A 25,609-nucleotide genomic window follows, 5' to 3' on the forward strand; every position below is an offset into this window, starting at 1 on the left:
TATCCTGTCTTTTCAATCATGGCGAGGTGTTGAGTCGTTTGGGTTGTATTTGGCTTCATTAACGCAAGGGCATGGGTACTGGCGTGGGGTGACTAGGGCTTTCATGCCCAGTGGGCGTGGCTCTCTTTGCAGCATACAGCGATGATTCCCCCTTGTGCGATTTGCTTGTTTGATCATTACACCGGAGTCTGGAGAATGGAGTGTCTCTTCGTTACCATCGTACGCATTTGCTTTGGCTGTGCGTCGACCTTTACCGCTTCTTTATTCGGAACATTTGGGAACTATTCATACCGTGGTGTATGGCGAAGGTTTTGAGAACTTACTCGTCTTACCACGTGCCTTGAGATGTTCATGCAAGACGCAGCACTACGATTGTGGACCTTCAGAATGCGTTGCCTGGCTAGCTGATGGGTCAAGGTTGTTAGTAGAGGGAACCTTCTATGGCGGCTCGCCGCATGTTCTTTTTGAGTTTACAGTTTGTTACGGTTGGGACTTTATGCATACTGGAGTATGCATTGTTCGGTCTCGACGGCATATTCCATGATAATCGCGGCTTTGTTTCTTGATATTCTTGCGTCTGCCTCGGCAGTTATGTAACGGCCTCATAGTTTTGAATACCATTTTTCGGCGCAAGATATGGCGTTAAGTGTGTGGCATTCCAATAGCATTGGTAAAAGTCAACTCTGATTACCCATTTAGTAATCTCCAATATTCGACCACTGAACAGTGATACCAAAAAGGCATCCTGTCTAGGTGATGTTCGTGGTCTCCATAGGTGCCAAGGCGCTAACCAACATCGCGTCTCACTAAGAATTTCCTGCGAGGTCCCCATTCTTCCTCACTCAACTCTACTACTTCCTCCGTCTAGACTCACTCACGTGTCCACGCCCTCTCTTCCCTTCCCTTTCTTTTCATCTTTGATACCCGGCGCCAATGCGGTAGCCCCTCACATTTTCAACATGCCCCCTCGGTTACGGTGTTCAAACTTTTCTACACCTGCCGCTCCATCACAGGTCACTCAGTGCTTCGCTGCACGGCCACAACCCGTCTCGAATTCGTCACGGCATTCGCGGCAATTCTCACAGACACCATGCCCACAAATCACATTACGGCGGCGGAAGTTCTATGAGTGGCTCAATGGGCCTGGTCGGAACCTCAAGGAACCTATACCAGACTCGACAAACTACCTAGGAGCTTACGACAAGTATGGCAATCTAGTGCGTGCTGGTCCTGGGTGGAAAAGGGACGGGGGCGCAAAGGCTGCGGCCTCGACAAAGCCAGAGCAAGCCGGCATAGAAGCCAAGGCAGAAGGGACCACAGAGGCGACACCTGCAGGACAGGAGAACTTGGACGATCTCGAAGCAGCAATTCAGTCTGGTGCAGCCGAACAGAAGGAAAACAAGAAGCCAAGCCCAAAGGAAGACGACAGCAAGCTTCCGCCTGAAACGGCAGAAGACTTACGGCCTTTCCCGCTCAATCAGTACTTCCGCAGCCAGCCAGTCCTAAGCGAAGACCTAAGGGAAGCTATTTGGCGGAGAGTCAAGAAAGACGGCGCCACAGTATCGCTTGCCAGTGTCGAGTTCGGCGTCAGCAACGAGCGTGTCGGCGCGGTGGTGCGATTGAAGCAAATGGAGAAGGAGTGGGTTGCCCAGGTATGTTTTCTCTCTTGCATCTATCCCATACAACACGACATGATGAGCTTCTTAAAAAATCGATTAGTCTTTAAGACATCCACATGGTTACAAAACTTAAGTCATGCTCTTGCTGAACGTCGTCGACTTGTTCACTCAAATATCGAGAAAGCACTGTTGTACAAGCGCTAACACAACATGTTCAGGGCAAAACACTTGCACTTCCCTACTCTAAGGCAGTGCTCTCCATGCTTCCAACAACCCCCCACATCGACCCCTCCCTCCCTCAGAACAGGAACGTACGACCCATTGTCCACGAGCCCATCAATGACCTGGCAGTACATCCCGCAACACGTCAGCAACTTTTCGTACCCGTTGCCGAGTCACGGCGCTTCACTCGAGAAGATGCTGGTAAGGCTTTTGACAACACGCTCTTGCCTGCCGACGCTCGCATTCCACATCCAGAACTTGTGCAGGCAGAGCGCGAAGCTGAGATGGGGCTTTCAATAGAGAAGCGCAGAAAGCTCGCAGAGCAGCGCTTTGAATTAGAGCAGGACAAGAAGAAGAAGGAAGAGAAGCGAAAGGAAGAAGAGCTTAGGGCCATGAAAGTGGTGCCTCAGCGGAGGTGGGATTTCGTCTTCAAGGACGTCAGCGTAGAGGCTGCGGGCAGAGATGGAAGAGGAGCGGCTGCAGCTGGATGGCGGTATGGTGTGCCGCACCAGGACCGCAAGCGAGGCATTCCCAAGATTGCCACGCGGGTCGAGGCATAGTGTAGTTTTATGTGTAATGATGTATAATACATGCCTAACGAACCCAATTCTTCAACGGTATTGCATTTTCTGTCCACCACGCTTCTCCATCTTGGCCTGCCTCTTGCTTGCTTGTGGTTGGGGTACACCAGCTGCGTCCTGATATCCACCCCTCATGCCAGTGTACATGCCCCAAGCGGCATAGCCGCTGTAGGCGGGGATGACTGCCCACAACCACCAGGCGTAGTCGCCAAGAATAGCTGACATAGTGATGCAGCCATAGGTCCAGTAAACAACATCCCACATGTACTCGGTCAGGCCCTTTGCGTCGAGGTCCTCGCCAGCTCGCTGCACGCCGCCATCGGCAGTAAGGGTGGGGCGGGAGAGGCGCTCGAAGTAGAGCTCGATGAGGAGCTGGGGAGCCGAGAGGAGAACATAGACGAGCAGTGATTTACGTGATAGAGAGGCACGGAAGATCAGCGCACGCAGGAGCCACCAGAGGCCGTGGACGGCAAGCGTTATGTAGAGCGTTTGGTTGAGGCGCTTGGTGTTGGAGGCGGCCAACGTCTTGGTAGCTTTCTAAGAGGAATCATCAGTGAGTGGTGCATCCAGGTGGCGGTAGGCGGGACTGCGAACCTTTGCCATGGTGAAGGTGGGATCAATGGATGGCTGGTTGTCGGGGCTGGGCTAGCTGGCTGGCTGCAGATGTGTACAAAAGACGTAGGTGGAACATTGTTTTGCTGCATTGCTTGGCGTCGATAGCGCGTAAACCAACAACCTTGACCGCGTTGCCCTCACCTGCCCGCAACACCATCACAACCCCAGCCCCAGCCGCCATAGCCAACGCCGCATGGACTATGAGCGCACCGTATTGAGGATCCGTTTTCTGTCGTCGCTGTCGCCAAGCAAGCATGTCAGCACCCCCAGGCGTCAATGCCCAACTGCGCCAGCTCGTACACTACCACCTGGACAACGGCTTCACTGAAAACGCTCTGTTCCTTGCCGGCCGCCTGCACGCCCTCGATCCCCGCAGCCCGGACGCCGCCCACCTACTTGCCCTTTGTAACATCCGTCTGGGACGATACAAGCAGGCGTTAGACGATGCGCGGTCAAAGAATGCCCATACACAACATCTGGGATGCGCCTACATCTTCGCCCAAGCCTGTCTCGCCCTCGGTCGCTATGAGCAGGGAGCCCAGGCCTTGGAGAAGGTGCGCGGCCTGTGGGCAGGACGCAACCACTGGAGTAAGGAGTTACAGTAGTCGTCGCCAGTGCCCTTCACTAACAACATCCCAGACAAGCATTCCGAGACATCGAGACGACATGTGCCCGACGCCGCCGCCTGCTACTGCATGCTGGGGAAGCTGTACGCAGCACACGGCGACTCCAAAAAGGCCATTGATTATTTTGTCGACGCGCTCAAGATCAACTCTTTCATGTGGGACGCCTTTACCGGCCTCTGCGATATTGGCGCCGTCGTCCGCCCCCACAACGTTTTCAAGATCACGCCCGATATGCTTCCTCCCGTTTCTGCCTCGAACAGCTTCCAGTCCAGGTTGAACGGCCGCAGCGCACAGCCCAACTCCTACCAAGATTCCGAAAACCCCTTTGGCAACGGCCAGAACATCCGCGATGATCATGCTATGATGGGAGAGGCTGGCGGTCCAGTTCAGTCGCGCCCCATCACGTCGAGAGCCCGCACCAAGACAAACCCCGAGGTCGACCAAACGGATATCCCGCGGCCTGTGTACCAGAACGGCCATAAGAGAACCGTGTCTGGTCATTCTCTGCAGCAACCGCAGCCGCAATCGCAATCCCACCCACAGCCTCCATCACAATCCCACCCACAATCTCAACCTCAGTCACAACCGTTCGATCCGACGGCAGCGCCCCCACGACGCAGTGTACGGCTGTTGAACTCCATTACTCAGATTCGGCCCACCCGGCCAGGAACTACATCAAGCAGAGAAACCAGGGAAATGGAGTCGAAAGAGCGACGTGAATTGCGGAAAGCCAGAGCAGCGGCTCCTAAGCCCCGCTCAACGACTGGCTCGACTGTAGGCAGGGTTGTTAGTGGCAACAGGAAACCGCAGGTCGATACTTCCGAGCCCTCAAAGCCGCAGAGCAGGCCGACAAGCATGATCGATACAGCTGTTGCGCCGCCGCCGAAGATGGCCGCTCCGCCCATAGACACTTCTCGCGATAAGGAGCGGGAACGGGACGCCTTGACCTGGCTGCTTGATCTCCTCCTCAAGATAGGTTCTGGCTACCGCCACCTCAGTCGCTATGACGCAACAAAGGCACTGGAAGCATTTGGAGTCGTGCCCAAACCACAACGGGAGACGCCTTGGGTCCTGGCGCAGATCGGCAAGGCTCACTACGAGCGAACTCATTACGCAGAGGCAGCCAGCACGTTTCGAAAGATCCGAGAAATGGTTCCAGCCTCTTCAGAGCACATGGAAGTATATTCCAACACGCTCTGGCAGCTCAGGGACGAGGTGGCCCTGGGTCATCTTGCGCACACGCTGATGGACCAAGACCGCCTTTCCCCACAGGCTTGGTGTGCACTGGGCAACGCGAGTTCCATAAACGGGCAACATGATGAGGCTGTCAAGTGCTTCTCTCGAGCTACTCAACTGGATCCAAAGTTTGCCTATGCTTTCACCCTTCAAGGTCATGAGCATGTTGCGAATGAAGAGTTTGACAAGGCAATGGCGGCCTATCGAAACGCAATCAGCGCGGACAACAGGCACTACAACGGCTGGTATGGTCTTGGAAATGTTTACGAGCGTCTGGGCAAGTATGAAGTGGCTGAGAAGCACTATCGGGCGGCAGCGGAGATCAATCAGAACAACGCCATGCTGCTTGTTCGAGTAGGATTGGTAAGCCTTCTGCTCTGCCTGTTTGTCTGTCGGAAACTAACAATGTTGTGCAGGTCCTGGATCGCATGAAGAAGACCGAGCCCGCGTTGTTGCAATTCGAAAACGCAATCAAGATCGAGCCGCGTTCCGTCATGGCACGTTTCCGCAAATCCCAGGTTCTACTCAAGTTGAATGCGCCACAAGAGGCTCTACACGAGCTGCTTTATCTTAAAGATGCTGCACCAGACGACCCGAACATCCACTTCCTGCTTGGTAGGTGTTACAAGAAACTGCGAGACCGTGCGAGCGCGATCCGACACCTTACGATTGCTATGAACTTGGACCCGAAGAGTCACGGAGTCATCAAAGAGGTCATGGAGAGTATAGATCAGGAAGATGATGGCGGTTGGAGCAGTGAGGATGAAAACTAATGTCCTTCTCTCCTTTGATCGAAACCCTTTTACGAACTGTACCCGAAATGACTCTTATCTCTACGACGCCCATCATCCTCATCCTCGTCTTTTAGCGCATACCCTTTGGTTTCTACATGTACTTTTTTTCTTCTATACCCATCATCATGGACTCTTGCATCGTGGGCGCATTGGGAGGTACGAACAGCAAAATTATGCATTTTGGGTGGCGTTTTGGAGAGACTGACGACTTGGACGCTGCCTAATTGGGTGAGCGTGGAGATTGCATTTGTGTAGTTTTGAACGAAAGCGACCACGATGATCATACCCTGGATGACCGTTGCTGTTTTCGGTAATCACCGTCTAGCCTTCTTAGAGCCGAAACACGATTTGCGTACTGTACTATATATCAAAATGCACTGGGATATTTTTACCTCTACATGCTGTTTCATCGCTCGTGTCTTTTCTGGTACTCACGTACAATCGTTTGCTCTTCTCACTTTAGCACAGCGACCAATCGCCCTCCGCTGACCTCCCTCCTCCTCATTCGATCAAGACCCGCGTTAATGCCTTCCAACCCATCAACCGTATCCACAACATCCGGTGGTACCAACAAGCCCTTGGCTAGTAACCGCTCACACCACGCACTGAGCGCTTCACCCACTTGCGGAACCTCGTGATATAGCTTGATAGGAACGCTGTGTAGCACGACTCCTTTGGGTGCATCTCCTTTTGGCAGACCAGTCAAACCCACGAGATGAGATTTCTGGCCTCCGGAAGAAGCATCAAAGGGTGTAGACGGAGGGGTGGGTAGTTTACTATCCCGTCGCTCAGAAGCTTTTGTACCATTTGTTGATTCCACCTCTGCAAGAGATGATGGTGACGACTGTGGTGCAGGTGTTGCAAGAGCGTCGAGCAGATGCCTCGCTGTATCCTTGCCCATGGTATCGAATCCAAAACGTGCGCCTCCTTTGCCAGCGTTTGCTTTGATGACTTGAATCGCTCTTTGTGGGTCGTATGAGTCGACAACTAGATCTGGTACGATGGCTTTGGTCGAAGACAGCCTAGATCCATGTTTCGCTGCATCAACGACCGAGATGATCTTGATACCTGCAAGACGCGCTATTTGCGTCGTGATGTTCGCACAGACTGAGCTTGCGCCCCAGATAACTAGGTAGTCTCCAGCCCCAACACGTTCTTTCAGAGTAATGCCGTGCAGGCACTCTTGTTGTATATCAGTTGGGAGACTACTGGAATCGAGGTTGCGTACAATATTGAGAAGATCAGGTCCGGATTCTATAACGGAAAAGTCGAGGCCCATGCATATGCCTAGTGTGAGAGCGGCGGATACAAAGGCTACGCCTAGTATACTGCCTGAGTTGAGAGATATGGCTGGAGGAAGACGGATGGTGTTGAAGGAGGATGCGACGCTGTATTCTTGGAATGCGGCTTTGCGTAGGTCGCGGTAGTCTGTTGAGGGGATGAGGACGAGGTCTCCGATTTTGATAGGGCGAGATGGTGATGAGGTGGAAGGGATTTGGACTACTGTGCCGGCATATTCGCGGCCGGATATGTATGGTAAGGTAGGGATACCGAAGTTGTAGTCACTGGTGGCTTGTTAATGGAGATAGGAATAAGATGCAAGGTTTGTGCTACGTACGGCGCCTTCCAGTCAATTGGGTTGAGTCCTACTGCTTGCACTTTAACCAACAGTTCGGAATCTTGTTGGATCGTCGGAAGAGGGTGGTCAGTAGCGACATCGTATGGTTGACGTATCGCATGGAGCTTTAATGCTGACTGTACTACAGGCAAGTTATCATTTCCCTCTCTTTGCCGGACTTCGTCAAGTGTTTTCCGTCTTTTCAATACGGTATCTGTTGGAAGCACTCCTGTAGTGCTGCATGCTCGCTTGGTCCGCAACTTCATTGTGTCTTAGTAACTTGAGTCAATTAGAGGTGACGACCTTGGTTTTGATGACAGGTGAGTGCAAGACGGAGCAGAGCTGCCTTGGATGCAGATGCTCGACGTGATTTCCTACCTCCAACTTTCCAATCTCCAACTCGCCGACCTCCAACTCCCGGATTTCCAAGTTTGCACCTTCCGGGAATATGCGCGTCGATCTTCCAAATGGGCTAGAAAACCTCCATTACTCCGCGCTTATTGTGTAAGGCGGAGCAATGCCAGTCGCCATTGTGGGTTCGGATGGCACAATACAAGTGGTCGGCAAGTTCCCAGGTCTACCGCCCCAACATACCGTAGCGTACTGTAGTCGTGCGGAGCATAGACAGAAGGCCCTACATCGGAGATAAATATGTAGTGAGTATAGTACTTCGGGTATGGTATGATGACATCCCGCAGATAAGCGATCACGTTTGAAATCGTTCAAAGCACATCATCGCCTCTCAGAACCACGACACTTCTTCCGCACGACGCCATTCGATGCAACGCGAAGACACAACCTATAGCGACAATGGCAAAAAGAGTTCGAGAAAATGGCAATGGGGATGCGAAAAACGCAAAGCCGAAGATTGGTGTGGGCAAGAAGCTAATCATCAATGCCTTCGTTGAGATGTGTGAGTCCACGTGACAACCCCTCAAGAAGCCAATAGTCCTGTGTCAATAGCAGTTCAATTGGTTAAACCTCGTCACTGGCTGACAAGTAATCTCGAATAGGTAGTGGCCATCAGTCGCCAGGCTTGTGGAGACATCCTGACGATCATTCGCATGAGTTCAACGATGTCGAGCACTGGGTAGAGCTTGCGAAGCTGCTCGAGAAAGCCAAAATCCATGGCATCTTTGTGGCCGACGTGCTTGGTGGATATGATGTTTACAACGGCAATCTTGATGCTGCAAAAATATCAGGAGCACAATGGCCAGTCAACGAGCCTTTGGCTGTTGTAAGCGCAATGGCTGCAGTGACCAAGAGCATTGGATTCGGTGTGACTGTTTCGACAACATATGAACAGCCATATCATCTTGCTCGGAGGCTATCGACTATCGATCATCTTTCCAAGGGGAGGTAAGACAATCACGATTCCGGTCCTCTCCAGGAACTGACATTGTCTAGACTCGGTTGGAATGTAAGGAAAACTTGCTTTCTGGGCGAGTTCATAATTGACAGTGCTTACAGATCGTGACAAGCTATCTTGACTCCGCCGCACGTAATATGGGTATGAGAGAGCAATTACCGGTTGGTACCGTAGCTCGATTCGAAACATGCTGCTGACAATACTCAGCACGACGAGCGCTACGCCCAGGCTGAGGAATACGTAAAAGTCATGTACAAGCTCCTGGAATCATCTTGGAGAGATGATGCAGTTGTTTTGGATCGGAAGAAGGGCGTATATACGGTGCCTGATCGAGTGCGCGAGATCAACCACGAAGGGAAGTATTTCAGTGTGCCCGGTCCTCATATTTGCCAACCTAGCCCACAACGCACACCTCTGATTCTCCAGGCGGGTGCATCGAAAGCAGGTAAGAGCTTTGCAGCTCAGAATGCAGAAGCAATCTTTGTTTCCGCTCATGCGCCGGAGGTCTGTGCAAAGAATGTCGCAGAGATCCGACAGATTGCTTCATCACAATTCGGTCGGGATGGAAAGAACATCAAATTCCTTGCTCTTGTAACTCCTATCATCGGTCGCACCGAAGAAGAGGCCCAGGCCAAGCTTGCAGATTATCGAAAATATGCGTCTTTGGACGGTGCGCTGGCGCTGTTTTGTGGTTGGACTGGGATTGACCTTGGGAAGTATGGAGACGACGAGGAACTGCGACACGTGGAGAGCAATGCTGTGCGGTCTACTGTTGAGGGCTATGCTCGCTTTTCCCCTGGAACCTCGAAATGGACGAAACACACAGTTGCGGAACACGTGAGCATCGGCGGAAATGGACCTATTCTTGTTGGTACACCATCGCAGGTGGCAGATGGACTGCAAATTTGGATTGACGAAGCTGACATCGACGGTTTCAACGTGGTGAGTTATGTCCGATTCCCATGTCATAATTGATACTGATGGACACAGGCGTACGCGCTCTTCCCACAGTCCTTCAAGGACGTCATTGAGTTGTTACTTCCAGAGCTCAAAAAGCGGGGGTTATTCTGGGATGACTACGCTGTGCCCGGTGGCACTTATCGGGAAAATTTCTACGCGAAGAAGGGACAGAAGGGACCGCTCGAAGAGCACGTGGCATCGACGTATCGCTGGAAAGCTGGAGTTGATGCTAAAGACCATATTATTCCACAGTAAAAGTCCAATGCCATCTACACATCGTATCCATGTAAAGGTTCCAAAAAAAAAAAGAAGAGTTCTGTCAGAAGTTCTCTAGTTTCGTGTCAATAAGTACTGCACACCACAGATATACGCGACAGCTTTGGAACATGTGTCACAACACACCATAATCTTGGGAGATGTCTTGCGCTCGGAACAAATGCCGCGGAAGCTGTATAGTCTTGGACCCACCTCAGTTTTCTTAGCTGCTACTCCAATTCCAAGGGCGGGATGTAGCGTCAACGCAGGGGAGCGATCACGACATCCATGGCGATTGACACGGCGCGATTCCGACAACGAGTGGAGAAAAGACGTGCTTACACTTCCACACGACCGGCTCTGCGGGACTGGAACAGATAGCGGATCTAATGGCGTCTTACGGCTTCGGGGCTCATCAGAAGACTTAGCGATAACGAGACAGCTTACATCAGGGCTTTAAAGTCGCCATGCGGAGAAAACTTTGTGTAGTGAGAGAGTATCATTACAGAAGAGGCGAAGAACACATCCCGCAGATTACATGATGGCGCCAAGCCCTGTCTTACCCAACTCGGTCAAGCCAACCCCTGCTGGGTCGGAATCAACACCATCGCGACGCGTAGCACAGCTTACGGAACACCTCGTGCCATCAGGAAGCATTGAACAGGCTGGAGATCAGACTGCCACGCCAACCCCATATCCATCTTCAGAGTTGAAGTTGGATCCGACCCGCTGCATCGATCATATAAGAAAGGTCAGGGTCGCAGTCATCGGTGCCGGCATATCTGGTATCAACGCTGGCATCCTTTTGCCTGCCAAAGTACCCGGCATTGAATTGACCATTTTCGAGAAAAACAACGATGTCGTAAGTGTATTGCGACACTCATCTCATGAGTGAACTAACGACATACAGAGCGGCACGTGGCTTGAAAATGTATATCCCGGCGTGCGATGTGACATTCCCGCCCATGTATACCAAGCGACATACTCACCCAATACTCAGTGGTCTGAAATCTTTGCACGAGGTGCCGAGATTCGCGACTATTGGCAGGCACAGGCTAGAAAACACGACGTCTACAAGTACGTCAAGCTTCAGCATCGCGTTGACGAAGCAGAATGGGATGATACGCATTCCAATTGGCGGGTGATAGTACACAATCTCAAAGATGGGACCACAGCAGCGCACAGTTTTGATTTCGTCATCACCGCCATTGGCCGATTTAACCAGTGGAAGTTGCCCAATTATCCGGGCCTGAACGACTACCAAGGCCATTTGAGGCACACATCGAACTGGGATGTCTCCTTTGATCCGACAGATAAGAAAGTCGCTGTCATCGGAAATGGAGCAAGTGGTATACAGGTCGTGCCGAATCTGCAGCCCGTTGCAAAACACGTCACTCACTTCGTTCGCAACCCAACGTGGATCGCAACATCGTGGGCAGGCGACGAGCGAACTTTCGAACCTCAGCCATACACCGAGGAGCAGCGCAAAGCTTTGGAAGATCCCGAGACATATTTAGCCTTCCGGAAAGATATGGAAGATAGATACTGGAGACGATTTCGAGCCATGATCCGTGGGACAACTGAGAACCAAGGCATGCGGGAGCAATTCATTGAAGTTATGAAAAAGCGGGTAGCGAAGAAGCCCGAATTGCTTGACGGATTAATACCAGATTTCGCACCCCACTGTAGGCGACTCACACCAGGCCCTGGCTACTTGGAGTCTCTCACCGAAGACAATGTGGAGCTTGTCAAGACATCCATCAAGCGTTTCACATCTGGAGGTATCGAAACGGTCGATGGCAGGACATTCGATTTTGACGCGATATTCTGCGCGACCGGTGCCAACACCGACCTCGTTCCACCATTCTCGATCAAGGCGCGAGGGATAGATCTACATGAAGCCTGGAAGCCTGGAGGTAAATGGGGATTCCCATATACATATTTTGGTCTGGCTGCGCCTGGTTTCCCCAATTTATTCTTCCTAGCTGGACCGCACGCTACTGGTCCTTCGGGTACAGTACCGCATGGCGTGGAGACTTCGCTCGCATACTTCGCGCAAGTTTTTCGCAAGGTTTCTTCGCAAGGTTACAAGTCTATAGTGCCATCTAAGGAGGCGACAGACGACTTTGTCGACTATAGTGATGCTTTCTTCCCAACTACAGTCTTGACTGATAACTGCTCGTCTTGGAATAACGGTGGAGTTCCTGGACAGCGCATCCATGGCTTGTGGCCTGGTTCAGCTGCGCATTTCACCATTGCCAGACGAGAGCCACGTTGGGAAGACTTCGAGTTCGAACGTGAACATAAGGGCAATCGCTTTGCCTACTTTGGCAATGGTTACACTGAAGCAGAGCTAGATGATTCGACTGACTTGACCTCATATCTTAGGGCTCCTGGCCAAGAAGTAGATCTTAGAGATTTGCATGAACGCTGGTGGGATGTTCCAGGTGCAGAAAAGAAGCCATAGATACTCGTCCCAAATCTTAAATCAATTGAGTTTGTATCTGCTCATCTTGAGATACCCTGCTCGCGCAATAACTCGATAAGAAAGCTCCTTGGCCCACTAGCTCTCCAAACGATGATCGTATCTGTGTCAGGAATGACAGCATCGGGTTCTCAACACAGCCTACGCTATCTGTCGCTACAGGACACACTCGTCTCCATTGCTGAATCTGTTGCTTATGGCTCACAATTCTGGAAGCCGATTGCGTGATCCTGCTATTGTTCTTATCAGGTTTCTACGCCTGTCAACTAGGCCTTACTTCGCGCTTATGCACCAGTTCCCCACTGTTGGAGCAGTTGTCCCGCAACGCATCGTCAAGTAGCTCCAAGATTGCGTGCTATCCTACCATCATGCCGCTATACGCCATGTCCGAAGTAAGACCGGGATAGCATGCGATGGTGCTTCTCGTTGGGTCTGGAGCCTATCTCAACGGCCTAGCATGATGTTTTGGGAATTCTGGGACGCGGCTCACCAGGATTTCCGTCTGTTTGGGTTCGGGTCTTTTTGCGTGCAGGGTATACGCACATGGGTAGTTGTACTAATGCAACAGAGTACGAGATAATGTCGTGCCGTGTAGTCGGTATATCTATACATCGCTTGGTAGACACATACATTGGAAAGAGCCGTAGATTTTATTCGTTCAGAATTATCGTATTACAGCAGCAACGAGTATGGCAAACTCAGAGAACTTCATCGAGTATGGCAGCGATGAAGGAGTCGAAAAGCGAGACTACCCAGGTGAGCTTTCAGAAAGCCAGGCACGCCGACATCACCAACTCACTAAAACCAGTCAAGTGGTATCGGTCTACTTTCTTCAACATGACCATTCTTGGACTTTGCAACTTCAGTGCACCAGGTATTTGGGGAGCCATGAATAGTCTTGGTGCGGGTGGAGCGCAATCGCCACACCTTGTCAACGCAGGCAATGCGCTCACATTCTGTCTTATGGTTGTAAGCTGCTATTTTAGTAGTGTGATGGTGCATTACATCGGTATCAAAGGAGCACTGATATTCGGAACGTAAGTAGAGACACCTTATGGGTGAGCAATAATTCTGATATCAGCAACAGCATCGGCTACGCTCCCTACGCGGCAGCACTTTACACGAACAACCGTTTCGGAACCGAGTGGTTTATATATCTTGGTTCCTCACTCTGCGGCATCTCAGCAGGTGTCTTTTGGATGGCTGAAGCTGCGATCGCTATTGCATACCCGGAGCCTTGGAATAAAGGAAAAGCACTTGGCTATTGGCTCACATACCGTCTTGCTGGCCAGATACTTGGAGGGGCTATCAATCTTGGCCTCAATGCTGATCGCGATCAAGCCGGCAAAGTTACGTACACAGTGTACTTGATCTTCATCGCTTTGCAGTGCATTGGTCCGGTAGTAGGGCTATTCTTGAATCGTCCCAGTCAGGTTCAGAGAAAGGATGGCAAGAAAGTGAGCCTCGCAATCTTGGAGAATCCTTGGTTTGAGATCAAGGAAACTGGCAGACTCTTCTTCACCAAGCGCTTCTTGCTCATCCTCCTTTGGATCGGCCAAGCTGTCTTTTCTGAAGCAGTATTCTTCACTTATCTCGCCTGTAAGTCACGTTGTATATCATCAGGAAGTATCAAGGCCGTTCGTCACTGACTCGCGAACAGTATGGTTCTCCGTCCGTGCCCGCGCCCTCGGATCTTTGCTTTCCGGCATCATTGCGGTGACGACAGGAAACATACTTGGCCAGTACCTCGACCGCACCAAAATACCCCTGCGAACTCGTGCACGTAGTACCTTTTGGGTCATCGTCGTTTTGCAAGGCGCCTGGTGGCTCTGGGCCACAGTGCTCGTCACTGAGTTCCGCGATTCGAAACCAACATACGACTGGCTCTCGCCTGGCTTCGGCCGCGCTTTTGCCGTCTTCATATTCTTGACTGCGGGTTTCCAGATGAACTACCTCTTCCTATACTTCATGATAGGCCAGATAGCGGTAGACGAACCCGAAGTCATTCGCTATGCCGCTTTGTTGAGAGGAACCGAGAGCGCCTGGCAAGCTGTTAGTTACGGAATCACGAGTGTGACGGTGTTTGCTGAGGTTGGGGCTGTGTACTGGAACTTCGCGCTATGGGGTGTGGCGGTCTTGCCAGCATGGTTGGTCATAAAGGAGTTTGGCACTGGAAAGGTATCAAGGACGCAGGCTGTCGAGAGCGGGTCAGAGAGCTACGATCAGCACGAGGTGGAAGAGCCTACGAAAGGTGCATTGAGTTGATGGCCGTATTGAGTATACTAAGACATGTCAGGCTGGCTGGAGACGAAGATGGGAATTGTAGCCCTTTCGTCACTCGAGGAAAGAAGAATAAACATCGAGTTCCCAGCTTTATGCTTTCCGTAAACGAGGAGTTGTAAAGTTTCGCCCGGCGAGTGACGGTGAGTCCTCATACTTGTAGCACAGCACACCTCCACCCTCTCGGTTTATTGTGTCCAGAATTGCACCAACCTTGACATCGTCTCCAACAAAGCCCATCCACACCGGCGTGTCTACTGTAGTCTGCTCAACAGCATCGCGACCAGGGCCTAAGCCCTCCATGGTTCTTGGGCCGCTGATATCAGCCAGGCGGGCAGGATCGCGAGACTGCCAGAGTGCCCACATGTAGTCGAGTTGGGTATGGTGTAGCCAGAAGAGTGGATCATTAGGAGAGGAATAGATGTCTCTAATCTATGTTTTCGTGTTAGTCTGGGAGTATCGAATGGATTTATGAGAGTAGTGTGAGTGTGAAGTGGCCTAGGTGGGTAGATAGATCATAGAGAATGGCGAGCGGAGGGATACGTACATCGCCACCAACACCCATATGTCCTAGACCGTGCGGGTTGATACCTGCACTAGTGGGTATCTTATCCGCCTCATCGACAAAACTCAATCCGTCGATAAAGTTCTGGAGCTGATAATAATTTTTCGCCTGCATGGTCGGTGGGTAGATTTCATCCCAATTAGCACCCTTCTCGAACATATCGACATCAACAGCGCGCGTCAAGCAGCGTGGATTCTGTGCCATTGACTCGACAGGTCCGATATTCAGAGAATCATTTCCGGAGAACGGGCCCCTTTGGATGCAGCCCGATGGCTCGACACCATTGCCGCCGAAAGCCTCCAACACGGGTGAAGTCAGGATGGAACCGTTGCCGGTGGAAGCGTTGTCGAGAGTCCAGTCCCAATAAGGTTGTGCGCCAGTGTAATTGCATTCCGAGCGAAGCACAGATTCGAAGATCCAGATGGCGTAGCGGTGCCACGGGAGGAAGACACCAACCGTATGGACACCATAGAGCGTAATGTTGGCTGGAGACGGGATGATTAGTATGGCACTTGGTAACGCCTGTGTTTTGCGATGGTCACTTACGTAGTGGAAGATCTGGGTTGGTGATTGAAGGGGCATCTTGACCGCCTTACAAAGGCTATTAGCTGGCATTTAGGTAGGTGTATGGCTCATGGAACCAACCTCGTGTGGCGTTGATGTGTAGCGCGACGAAGTCGTCGTGCCTTGTCTTCAAAGTGCTGAATATTGCGGTGCCCTTGGAGGGCGCGCGTTTCAGGCACTTCACAGCATCTATGTAGGCATCTTGTTCGGAAGAGCTCAGCGTGCGCCTGGGGGACTGTCAGCAGAGGTCTCGATAAGACGTGTATCTTGAGATACATACCACTCTTTCCTGATGCGCGGTTTAGAGCAAGTACCTGCAGGCTGCTCAACGACAGGGAGCGCGCTGGTTAGGGAAGCAATCGTTAACGAGAGTAGAATGGATAGACGCATAATATGGGTTAGGAAAAAGAACGAGGGTGGTGTGAACGGGATTGCTACTGCAGATACACACTGCACCTATATAGCCTCGCTCCCGTACATATATACAATCGAAGTACAACATGTTTTAATGAACATCATGAAACAATGCTCGGCAGGTCTGCCTTGCAAATCTTATGTCACCGCCAGAGACTACGAGTCGTGCCTGGGTCGTGATTTCTTTGGCGTTGCTACAACTCATTTGTAGATCTGGGGACAGGCTCCTCTTAGTACTGATTCGCTGGATGGCACTGGCGTCGGCGTTGCTTGGTCTTGGTGATCTATTTTGACGGGTAGCATTGTTAACAGACGCGCGTTGCTAGTGGTGCAGCGCATTGGGCTCCCATGTTTCTCGCATCGTATAGAAAGTTAGCTATGCCTACACGAGCCCTCTAGAAATAATGTTTCCGTTTTGGGAAAGACTTGGCAAGCATTGATGTAACCGTTTCGGAGGTTTTCTAGGTTGTTGGCTTCCAAGGCCGAGGATAATTGGAGCTCTAGTTCAGGGGCGACGTTATGTGACTAGCCAAGACGTCCAAGCTCGCATGATTGCGGACCAGGTATATGACGGAACTGATCGGGCTGTGTAAACGGTGCGTAGAGGTTTGCAAGTACATGCGGTTGTGTAGATTTTCTATCAGAAGACATGCATTCTGGATGTGATTCCCTAATGAGCGCATGCGATGCGATGCGCGGCGGGTGAACCCTGCCAAGTCTCGTCTCATCAACCAATCGGGAGGGTCGGTGGTCGCGGAATTGTCACGTCGGCCTCTGTCAGTTCTCCAGAGCTCCCCACCTCTTTCCTTCCTTATCCCTCTCCCCCACCTTTTGCTTTTCCTATAAACTTCCCTATCTCTCGTCAAGGCCGACAATGCCATCCCTCATGGAGCTGCTGCCTTTGGCTGTGGCGTTCGCTGCCGTAATCGGCGGCTTTCTCTGGTACAGCAGCAACAGCGGTGGGAGCCGCAAGGTGCTAAAGCCGACTGAGTTCCAAGAATTCAAGCTTTCAGAGAAGACAGTCCTCTCGCATAACACCGCCATCTACCGCCTCGAACTTCCACGCCCTACCGACATCCTTGGCCTCCCCATTGGCCAGCACATTTCTCTTGCCGCTACTATCGAGGGTCAGCCGAAAGAAGTTGTACGCTCATACACACCCATCACATCCGACGAAGACAAGGGCCATGTCGACCTCCTCATCAAGTCATACCCCACCGGTAACATCTCCAAGCACGTCGCGGGCTTGAAGATCGGAGACACAATCAAAGTCAAGGGCCCCAAGGGCGCCATGGTCTACACACCCAACATGGTCAGGCACTTCGGTATGATTGCTGGTGGTACTGGTATTACGCCTATGCTACAAGTCGCCAAGGCTATCATGCGTGGACGCTCTACAGGTGACAAGACAGCCGTCGACCTCATTTTCGCCAACGTCAACCCCGAAGACATCCTACTCAAGGACGAGCTTGACGCGCTAGCGGCCAAGGATCCCAAGTTCAATGTCCACTACGTTCTGAACAACCCACCCGAGAACTGGACTGGTGGTACTGGCTTCGTCACTGCCGATATGATCAAGGAGAAGCTGCCAGCACCTGCCAACGACGTTAAGATCCTCATTTGTGGACCACCTCCTATGGTCGCGGCCATGAAGAAGGCGACTGAGAGTCTGGGCTACGCCAAGGCAAGGCCAGTCAGCAAGCTGGAAGACCAGGTCTTCTGCTTCTAGACGTCTGGGTTGTAACGTCGACAAAAGTATAATGTAGGATTCTACATACCCACGAATTGATGCTGGAACAATATACCAAATTATACTTCGAACAGGCCTCGTGTTTGAAATTGCTGCAAGTCCGATGCTTTGTAGAGATAGCCGTCTGCCGCGTCGGCTATGCTGATAGGATTACAAAACGTTGCCTCAGGCAAGTACGGTGGCCTTCGTAAGATATGCAGTATACGCTGATGCCTGGGACCTATCCGCTTGATCACACAGATCTCGTACCACTACTATAGTTTGACCGGTCGTTCACAGAAGATCGCTGTGGTGAAGTAGAAAAGCAATTCACCAATTATTATAAATATGTAAACTTCTCAAGCCCAATGCAACGTCCAAGAGGTATAAACGTCCAGAGGTGTATAATCCCGACCCGAAACGCCTTGCAAAAAAAAACAACAACAACAGAGGCGAGTAAGAACCGGACCCGGGGTATCAAGTCCATCAGTCCTATATAAACGCCCTGGACCTGATCACAACACGAATAGTCCTCTTCCGTTTAATACCGACACCGCCCACAGCACTATCTCCATCATCCCCAGCCTTACTCTCGTCATCCGTAATTTCCACATCCATCTCTTCAACATCATGCTCATGCGGGCTACCTGCGCCTTTCTTCCCACTAAGAGCCCGTGCCAGTGTATGAAATTCCTGCTCACCCAACTCCACTGTTCCAGTAACGACAGGACGTTGTGCAAAATGCTCACTATCAACAACTCTCGTTGCAAAGTCCTCTTCTTCTTCTAACGGCGGACTCAGCTTCATGATTGGATACCGGGACCTCCATGCACCCCTCCCCTCAGAGGCCCCATCTACTACAAAAAACCCTTCTGACCACTGACACGACGGAGACCAGAGCGTAGACTGCCGAACTTGCCCTTGTCATTTGGACCGACTTCGCCCATCTCGCCCATCAGCAAGCCGATTGAACTGCCTCGTCGCGAACGCGTTTCACCGCCTGCTTCACTGCCTGGTGCACGAGGAACGCCAAGGGCGCTGTGGCGCTGGGCGCCGAGGTTCTTCCATCCCTCCAGTTCACGCTCAAGGCGCAGGTTCTTTTCTCGTTCTTCGCGGAGTTCGCGCTCGGCACGCTTAGCGGCGAGTTGGTTCGTCGAGTCGGAGGATTGAAGATCGTCGATCGTGGCGAGGAGGTTGGAAATCTTGTCGCGTGACTTGTTGAGGTCGTCCATGACCTGGGCGTTTTGCTTGTCACGACGCTCGATTTGTGTTTGTAGGTCTTTTACCGTGCGGTCGACGTTTCGGACGCTACGAGATTCGGAGAGACGAGTGGATTCGCTGTTTTCGAGAGCTTGTTCGAGCTGGTGAGAGATGTTAGTGCTGAAAATTAAGAATTTAACATAGGGAGTGTCAACATACTTCTTGAATACGTCCATGGAGGAACCGGACGTCCTTGCCAGCTGATCCGCTGTAGCCCTTTGTCTCAAGATCTACTAGGCGAAGCTGTAGATCCTTCAGTCCCTTCTCAACAGCTGCCTTATCCTTGTGAAGCTTCACGTTCGCTTCACGTTCAGCTACGATATCCTTTTGCAGTTCTTGAGCAAGGGCCTCTGCGCGACGCATCTTGCCTACTGCAGCGGCAGTGATGTCCTCCTGTTGTGCCAAGCCGGACTTGAGCTCCAGTAAGTCACGATCGTAAGCAGCCGCATTACGCATGGCGGGAGATTCTGAGCGAGACAGTTCGTCGAGGGCGTCTGCAGCCTCTTGGAGACGCGATTCGAGACGCTTCTTCTCCTCGATGGCAGAATCGCGCTCAGCTGCAAGGTCGTCGACGTTGGTCCGCAGGTTACGGACTTGTGACAGCAGACTAACGATCTTGGACTGCGCTTCATTGTGCGCATTGGCGGCCTCGTCGCGCGAGTTGGAGATAGTTTGCAGCGTCATCTCAAGACGGCTCTTCTCCTTCGCCCAGGTTGACGAGTTGAGCAGTTCGTCATCCCACTTATTCCTCAACTCTTCAATCTCTTCCCGTAGTCGACCATTCTCTTCGCGTACGTGAATGACATTCTCGCGCTCTTGGTCGATTTCCTGGGTAAGAGATGCCAACTCGGACTGGTACTTCTTTCGTGTCTGCTCCAGCGAAGTTTCGCTGTCCTCAACATCATGAGCGTGCTGACTTCTGTAATCTTCAAGCTCATTCTGTAGTCGTTTCTTGGCTTGCAGGGCTGTCTCCAAGTCTGTCGAGAGGTCTTCAACACGTTCGTCGTACCGCTGGACTGTTCGCTGCAGGTCCTCGACCATGCCGTCCATCTCCTTTCGCTCAGCCATGATCGTTGCACACGTTTCTTCAGCTTCCCGAGCTTGCGACTTTGCAAATTGCTCTGCACGGGATGCTCTCAGTACGGAAATCTCTGCTTGTTCCAACTTGCTGAAGTAGTCGTCGGCCCTGCTCTTGTACAAGTTTAAGCTTGACTGTACATCAACTAAGGCCGATGTCTCGTTGTCCAATCGGATCTGGAGATCGGCAAATTCTTGGAGAAGCTGATTGTGATTTGCGTGCTCTAGCTCTCGTTCCTGAGTGATGTCTTCGAGCTCGGCATGCATCTCGCGAAGTTCAGACTCCAATGAGAGCTTGGCCTGCTTGATGTCGTCAAAGGCGGTCTTGGCGTCGGCGAGTTCGTTGATAGCGGTGTTGTGGGCTTGTACGACCGATTTACGTGACTGCTCTTGCGCGGTCAAGAGATCGAAAAGTTGCTCGTGGGACTTCGTCTGAACCTCTTGGTACGAGAGTTGACCAGAATGAAGGCTACGCTCAAGTGAGGTAACCTTGGTGGCAGAATCATCCAGCATATCGTGTAGACGGTAGTTCTCACGCTCCAACTTCTGCACCCTTCTGACAGACGGGCTGTCTTCCTGCCAATCGTTGTTGCGCACGGGCGAGCGTCCAAGCTGGTCTTGAAGGTGTTTGTTTTGCATTTCTGACATCTGCAACTGGTTTTGTACCAACTCGAGCTCGGCAGCGATGTCCATACGGTTGTTGAAAGCGACAGTATCAACTGTCCTATCGGAACGTGCGGAATCGTTCGTCGCATTGCTGATGTGGCGCTGGTTTTGGGGAGTATTTGTGATCGAGAATGGACGCTTGTTCTCGCTGTCTTTCCGGTTGTGTGTAGGTGTTCCGCGTTGATTGACTTGGTTGCCGTTCATCTCCTCCAACAGTGCACGCTTTGAGTTGGTGTGGCGTGTATCCAGGTCATGAAGCTCGCCCTCGTGCCTTTCTCGGAGCTCTTCGAGTTGAGCCTCGGCACGGGAGTATCGCTCTGATGCTACACGCAAGGCTTGGTTAGCAGCCTCGAGACGCTCAGCAATGTCCACGGTCTTCACAATGTCAGGCTTAGCGGCTTCGTAAGTAATCGCAACATCTGCCGAGTCTGGGTCAAAGACCTTGCGAAGAAGCATAAGCTGTCGATGGCATTCCTCCAACTCAGTGTTTGTGTTGTCAAGCGTTGCTTGAATAGCACGTGCACTGGCTTGAGCTTGTGTACGCAACTGGCGCTCGGTCTCAAGCTGACGGTTGACATCTGCCAGTTGTAGATTGATGGTGGACGAGGCCTGCTCCGCATTGCGGCTTGTCTTGTGCTCCCTTGCAAGTTCGTGGTTGAGGTCTTCAAGACTGAGCGACAACTTCTCTTTCTGCTTTTCCAAAGACGCAATCGTGAGCTGCGAGTCTTCGAGCTGACGGAAGAGGCGCTTGTTCTCTTCCTCGGCTTTAGACTTCTCGTGAGTCAACTGAGTGAGTTTTACACGATGTGTGTCACTAGCTCGGGAGTTTGTTCGCGCGATGTCCAAGTTCTTTTGTTGCAGCTTGTTGAGAAGTGCCCGGTTGTCGTTCTCGGATGCCGTGAGTCTTCCTTTGATGGTGACAATCTCACGTTCTAGGCGCTCTTTTTGCTGATCATTGCGCTCCTTGAACGAGTCTGAGTCGGCGAGCATCTGCGTCAAGTTGTGAACTTGCTCAGCTAGGTCATCACGCTCCGCCTCAAGTTGATCAAGCTGTTGATCCTTTGCCTCCAGCTCAAGTTGTTGTACGGCTTGTCGCTCTGTAGCCAGTTTTGACTGCGCACGTTCTGCTTGAGCATCAGCGTCCAGCTTCTCTTCCTCCAACTTCAGGTACTTTTCACGAAGGGTGCGAAGTTCAGTCTGATACTCCTTGCGCTCCTTCTCATGGGCTGTGCGACTCTCCGTAGCTCGTCGAAGAACGTCCTGCTGGGCGTACATCTCTTTCTCAATGGTGATCTTCGATTCGTTCAACGCATCGTAGTCACGCTTGAGCGTGTCGTATTTGTGCTCCCCGAGCATCTCGACATCGTCACGCGATTGCCTTTCCCGACTGAGCTCCTTTTGTACGGCAAAAAGCTCGGCCTTGAGAGCGTTCGTTTGCTCTTCCAGCAGTTTCCGGCTTTCTGTGTATTCGTTGTCCTCGGAAATCTTTTCCTCGAGTAGGCGTTTTGCGTCTGCAGCCTCGCGTTCCAATTGTTGCTTTTGGGAGCGCACGGCATCCAGCTCAGCCTTCGCATCTCGAAGGCGGCTTTGAAGATCGTCATGCTTGGACGCCAGGGTTCGCTTCTCATCGTCAAACAACCGGCGGTCATTTTCATAGTTCTTGAGGTCGGTCTTTAGGATCGCCAGCTCGCTCTCTTTCCGTCTGATGAGATCTTCGTAACTGGTAGACGTCGAGGACAAATCTGTTATCTGTTGACGGATCTGCCGGTTCTCGTCGAGAAGTTCTTTGATCTGGTTCTTGCCGGCCTGTACCTCCTTCTGGGAAGCCGCCAACTTAATGTCAAGGTCTTGATCTGTCTTGAGGAGCTTAGCTTGAAGGTCCTCAAGTTTCCGTTCTTTCAAGCTCAGGTGGCTCGTGAGCATCTTGATCTCCTGGCTCAATGATTCCTCGGCCTGACTTCGCTGAGAATGCTGAACTTCAAGCTCCTTGAGTTGCTGGTCTAGCCGGGCGTTCTGCTCCTCTAGCTCCTGTGTTTCTGTCTCAAGTTTGCTGATGATCTGCCCAGCTTGTTCGAGCTCTTTGCGCAAATGCTCAGCCTCCTCCTCAGTCCTCTTCTTTGCTTCCATGAGAGCGTCCAACTGATCTTCGAGTTCGTCTTGATCTTCGATAGCACCAGCAAGCTTCTCAGAGAGTTCAGTTTCACGAAGTTGGAGACGCTTGAAGATCTCTTCCTTGTCCAACGCAAGCGCACGTTCGCTCTCGAGCGTCTGCTGAATGCGTTGGATATCCATTTCTGCGCGTCTTCGCTCGTCTTCGACCCGTTGTCTCTCTTCAGCTTCTTGTTGCATTTTCGCCTCGAGTTGGTGGATCATCTCATCGCGCTTCTTGACCTCTGCTGCTTGACGTGTGGCTCCAAGCATGGGCCTCATTCGAGCGTAAAGCCTCCACCATGGGTTCGATTGTAGATCAAGGTAGACCTGAAAGTTACGCTGGATGATGCGAGTGGCTTCGGCTCGATAAAGACGCTTGTTGGCCAGGCGGCGTTGAACAAATCCGCGAGCTACGGACTGGAAACGGATCATAATATCCCGGATGAGTGCATCACGTTGATCTTCCAGCTCGGCAAGAACACCAGCCCGGAAGAAGACCTTGGTGATTCCGACACGGTACAGCGACCTGTCAAGGTTGATCTTTTCGAGGATCATGCTCGCCGCCACTTGCCCTTCGATATAGCCTTTGGGGAGATCTCTACAAAGCACCTCGTATCTTTGGCGGAACTCCACGAAAGGAAGTCGGTTGGGAAAGCCGGTACGTGCGATACGAATACCTTCCAGGACACCGTTGCATCGTAGTTGGTCAAGAACAAGAGGAGCGCTAAACTGCTTTGGCCGTTTCTTGTGATTTGGGAGAATGCATCGGACGAAATGGGGGTGCGTGGAATGGAGCTGGGTCATCAACGTTGACAGATGCTCTTTGTGGCGCTGAGCGACAGTACGGAAGAGGCCCTTCTTGACGCGGCTGCGGGTTCCGCCCATGCCATCGTCCGGATCAGCACAATCCACAAAGAGGTTGGCGATTTGCTTGTCAGTAGAACTAGCCAAGAGACGCGTGACGTTGTCATTCAATGGGTCCTTATTCTTTTCTAGCCAGTTTTCTGTAGAGTACTCTACTTCGGCAGCGTAATGTGTAAGAACGAAACCTTGGGTCAGCATTGAGCGCTTGTACTTGGTGCTCTTGCGGTCCCATAGTGAATGCAGCTTCTCTGTAAAGCTCTTGTCGGTCGCTTTGGGCATAACACTGTCCTCGTCCAGGCAGGAGAAGATACCAATGGGGTTTGGTAACTCAATCAGGTCGATTGTCGGCTGGAGATCGCGGCCAAAATCGATGAATTTCCATTCTATCTGTTCGCGTGCGTATTCCTCTTGTTCCAGGACGAACATGTGGTGATTGAAGAATTGTTGCAGCTTCTCGTTAGTGTAGTTGATGCAGAGTTGTTCGAAGCTATTCTCATCAAAAATTTCGAATCCGGCAATATCAAGAACACCGATAAAATGTGAGTCGTCTGCGCCAGCACCAGTCTGGTCAAGCTGACGATTGATGCGGTCGACGAGGTCGCCAAAACCCCGCTCATAAATACCCTTGGCAAGGGCGTCAATGGAGAGATTGACTTGCTCTGGTGTCTGAACCTTCTCAACCCATTCTCTTCCAGCCTTGACACGAGGATGTAGAAGGGCCTTGATGAAGCCTTCGGCGGGGATACCGAGTAGTTGGGCGACTATCTGAGCTTGCTGCTCGGCCGCAAGATTCAGTGTAGCCTGGTCTGCCCGTCGGCTCTCCTTGACGGCTCGGATGTTGCCCAAGTGTAGAACCGCGGCGATAGTTTTTATGATACCCGATTGCTCCTTCTCGGTAAAACCCATGACATGGAAGGCCTCAATCAAGCCATTCCACTCATCACGGTCGTCGACTCCGGAAATTACATCGTTGCCATGCCTGGTGTAGTCAAAGTCATCGGTGTCTTTGCCGTCCAAGAAAAAGTCCTGCTTCATCTGGCTCTGGGCGCCGCGCAGCAGCTGATAGAAAACATGATAATTACGCTCGTTCGAGTTGAGACGCACGACTCTTGACTTCTCCAATAGATACCAGTCTATGTGCGCACCAGCGATGTGACCTTGGCGGGAGAATTGGATCCTGATGAACTTTCCAAAACGAGACGAGTTGTTATTCCGTACCGTCTGCGCATTACCAAAGGCTTCGAGGATAGGGTTCGCGCGTAGGATCTGCTCGGAGAGGTTGGAGAGGTTGCGTCCGCCCGACTTTGGACGTGGAGTATCCGAGTTCGCGACGGCAGCTAGATATTGGATGACCTTCTTGGTATTCTCAGTCTTACCAGCACCGGATTCTCCGCTATAGAATGTCAGTTACAGTTGTTCTAGAGTTGGACTGACTTACGTCACGAGGATGCTCTGGTTGGTGCCCTCCTCTATGAGGTTCCGAAAAGCATGGTCAGCCATGGCGAAGATATGCGGCTTGGTCTCCTCTCTGCTCCGCCCCCGGTACATGTTGATGTACTCTCTTGAGTAGATGGGCAGTGGACAGTAAGGGTTCACGGTGACCAGAAACAGTCCGGAGTAGGTGTATATGAGATCGGCCTGGTATCGCATATGGAGATT

General features: G+C 51.7%; 10 protein-coding genes across 10 annotated transcripts; 6 read left to right on the forward strand and 4 right to left on the reverse strand.

Annotated features, from left to right (window-relative positions):
- The first annotated feature begins 841 nt into the window (after window positions 1-841).
- Window positions 842-2,484, forward strand: CC77DRAFT_1021901 (hypothetical protein). The gene is made up of 2 exons (XM_018525354.1): window positions 842-1,652; window positions 1,838-2,484. The coding sequence occupies exons 1-2, from the start codon at window positions 960-962 to the stop codon at window positions 2,399-2,401; spliced, it is 1,257 nt and encodes a 418-aa protein (XP_018384489.1). The 5' UTR covers window positions 842-959; the 3' UTR covers window positions 2,402-2,484.
- On the reverse strand, window positions 2,427-3,107 carry CC77DRAFT_182202 (DUF788-domain-containing protein). The gene is made up of 2 exons (XM_018530515.1): window positions 3,017-3,107; window positions 2,427-2,959 (listed from the first exon to the last, which is right to left on the reverse strand). Exons 1-2 carry the CDS (start codon window positions 3,023-3,025, stop codon window positions 2,453-2,455), a joined length of 516 nt encoding a protein of 171 aa, XP_018384490.1. The 5' UTR covers window positions 3,026-3,107; the 3' UTR covers window positions 2,427-2,452.
- A 35-nt stretch (window positions 3,108-3,142) lies between these two features.
- Window positions 3,143-6,075, forward strand: CC77DRAFT_1051488 (nuclear protein bima). Its single transcript, XM_018527671.1, has 3 exons — window positions 3,143-3,625; window positions 3,677-5,262; window positions 5,316-6,075. The coding sequence occupies exons 1-3, from the start codon at window positions 3,292-3,294 to the stop codon at window positions 5,670-5,672; spliced, it is 2,277 nt and encodes a 758-aa protein (XP_018384491.1). The 5' UTR covers window positions 3,143-3,291; the 3' UTR covers window positions 5,673-6,075.
- CC77DRAFT_1051489 (GroES-like protein) lies at window positions 6,071-7,577 on the reverse strand (the record flags this gene model as incomplete). Its single annotated transcript, XM_018527672.1, has 2 exons — window positions 6,071-7,258; window positions 7,312-7,577. 2 exons carry the CDS (start codon window positions 7,575-7,577, stop codon window positions 6,148-6,150), a joined length of 1,377 nt encoding a protein of 458 aa, XP_018384492.1. The 3' UTR covers window positions 6,071-6,147.
- A 494-nt stretch (window positions 7,578-8,071) lies between these two features.
- CC77DRAFT_1096280 (dibenzothiophene desulfurization enzyme A) lies at window positions 8,072-9,895 on the forward strand (the record flags this gene model as incomplete). Its single annotated transcript, XM_018529833.1, has 6 exons — window positions 8,072-8,224; window positions 8,325-8,670; window positions 8,719-8,731; window positions 8,782-8,841; window positions 8,888-9,622; window positions 9,671-9,895. The coding sequence occupies exons 1-6, from the start codon at window positions 8,122-8,124 to the stop codon at window positions 9,893-9,895; spliced, it is 1,482 nt and encodes a 493-aa protein (XP_018384493.1). The 5' UTR covers window positions 8,072-8,121.
- A 417-nt stretch (window positions 9,896-10,312) lies between these two features.
- On the forward strand, window positions 10,313-12,373 carry CC77DRAFT_966321 (FAD/NAD(P)-binding domain-containing protein). Its single transcript, XM_018535734.1, has 2 exons — window positions 10,313-10,757; window positions 10,806-12,373. The coding sequence occupies exons 1-2, from the start codon at window positions 10,434-10,436 to the stop codon at window positions 12,360-12,362; spliced, it is 1,881 nt and encodes a 626-aa protein (XP_018384494.1). The 5' UTR covers window positions 10,313-10,433; the 3' UTR covers window positions 12,363-12,373.
- A 696-nt stretch (window positions 12,374-13,069) lies between these two features.
- On the forward strand, window positions 13,070-14,645 carry CC77DRAFT_1096282 (hypothetical protein; the record flags this gene model as incomplete). Its single annotated transcript, XM_018529834.1, has 4 exons — window positions 13,070-13,136; window positions 13,189-13,417; window positions 13,468-13,979; window positions 14,041-14,645. The coding sequence occupies 4 exons, from the start codon at window positions 13,070-13,072 to the stop codon at window positions 14,643-14,645; spliced, it is 1,413 nt and encodes a 470-aa protein (XP_018384495.1).
- A 108-nt stretch (window positions 14,646-14,753) lies between these two features.
- Window positions 14,754-16,179, reverse strand: CC77DRAFT_1062991 (Di-copper centre-containing protein; the record flags this gene model as incomplete). Its single annotated transcript, XM_018528588.1, has 5 exons — window positions 14,754-15,092; window positions 15,208-15,710; window positions 15,772-15,816; window positions 15,871-16,016; window positions 16,070-16,179. The coding sequence occupies 5 exons, from the start codon at window positions 16,177-16,179 to the stop codon at window positions 14,754-14,756; spliced, it is 1,143 nt and encodes a 380-aa protein (XP_018384496.1).
- Window positions 16,180-16,869: 690 nt separating this feature from the next.
- CC77DRAFT_1021904 (NADH-cytochrome b5 reductase 3) lies at window positions 16,870-18,269 on the forward strand. The gene has a single exon (XM_018525355.1). The coding sequence runs from the start codon at window positions 17,078-17,080 to the stop codon at window positions 17,930-17,932; it is 855 nt and encodes a 284-aa protein (XP_018384497.1). The 5' UTR covers window positions 16,870-17,077; the 3' UTR covers window positions 17,933-18,269.
- Window positions 18,270-18,755: 486 nt separating this feature from the next.
- Window positions 18,756-19,300, reverse strand: CC77DRAFT_182313 (hypothetical protein). Its single transcript, XM_018530516.1, has one exon. It carries the CDS (start codon window positions 19,162-19,164, stop codon window positions 18,790-18,792), a length of 375 nt encoding a protein of 124 aa, XP_018384498.1. The 5' UTR covers window positions 19,165-19,300; the 3' UTR covers window positions 18,756-18,789.
- Window positions 19,301-25,609: the final 6,309 nt, after the last annotated feature.

This window comes from Alternaria alternata (genome assembly GCF_001642055.1).
Source record: "Alternaria alternata strain SRC1lrK2f unplaced genomic scaffold CC77scaffold_14, whole genome shotgun sequence".
Classification (NCBI taxonomy): domain Eukaryota; kingdom Fungi; phylum Ascomycota; class Dothideomycetes; order Pleosporales; family Pleosporaceae; genus Alternaria; species Alternaria alternata.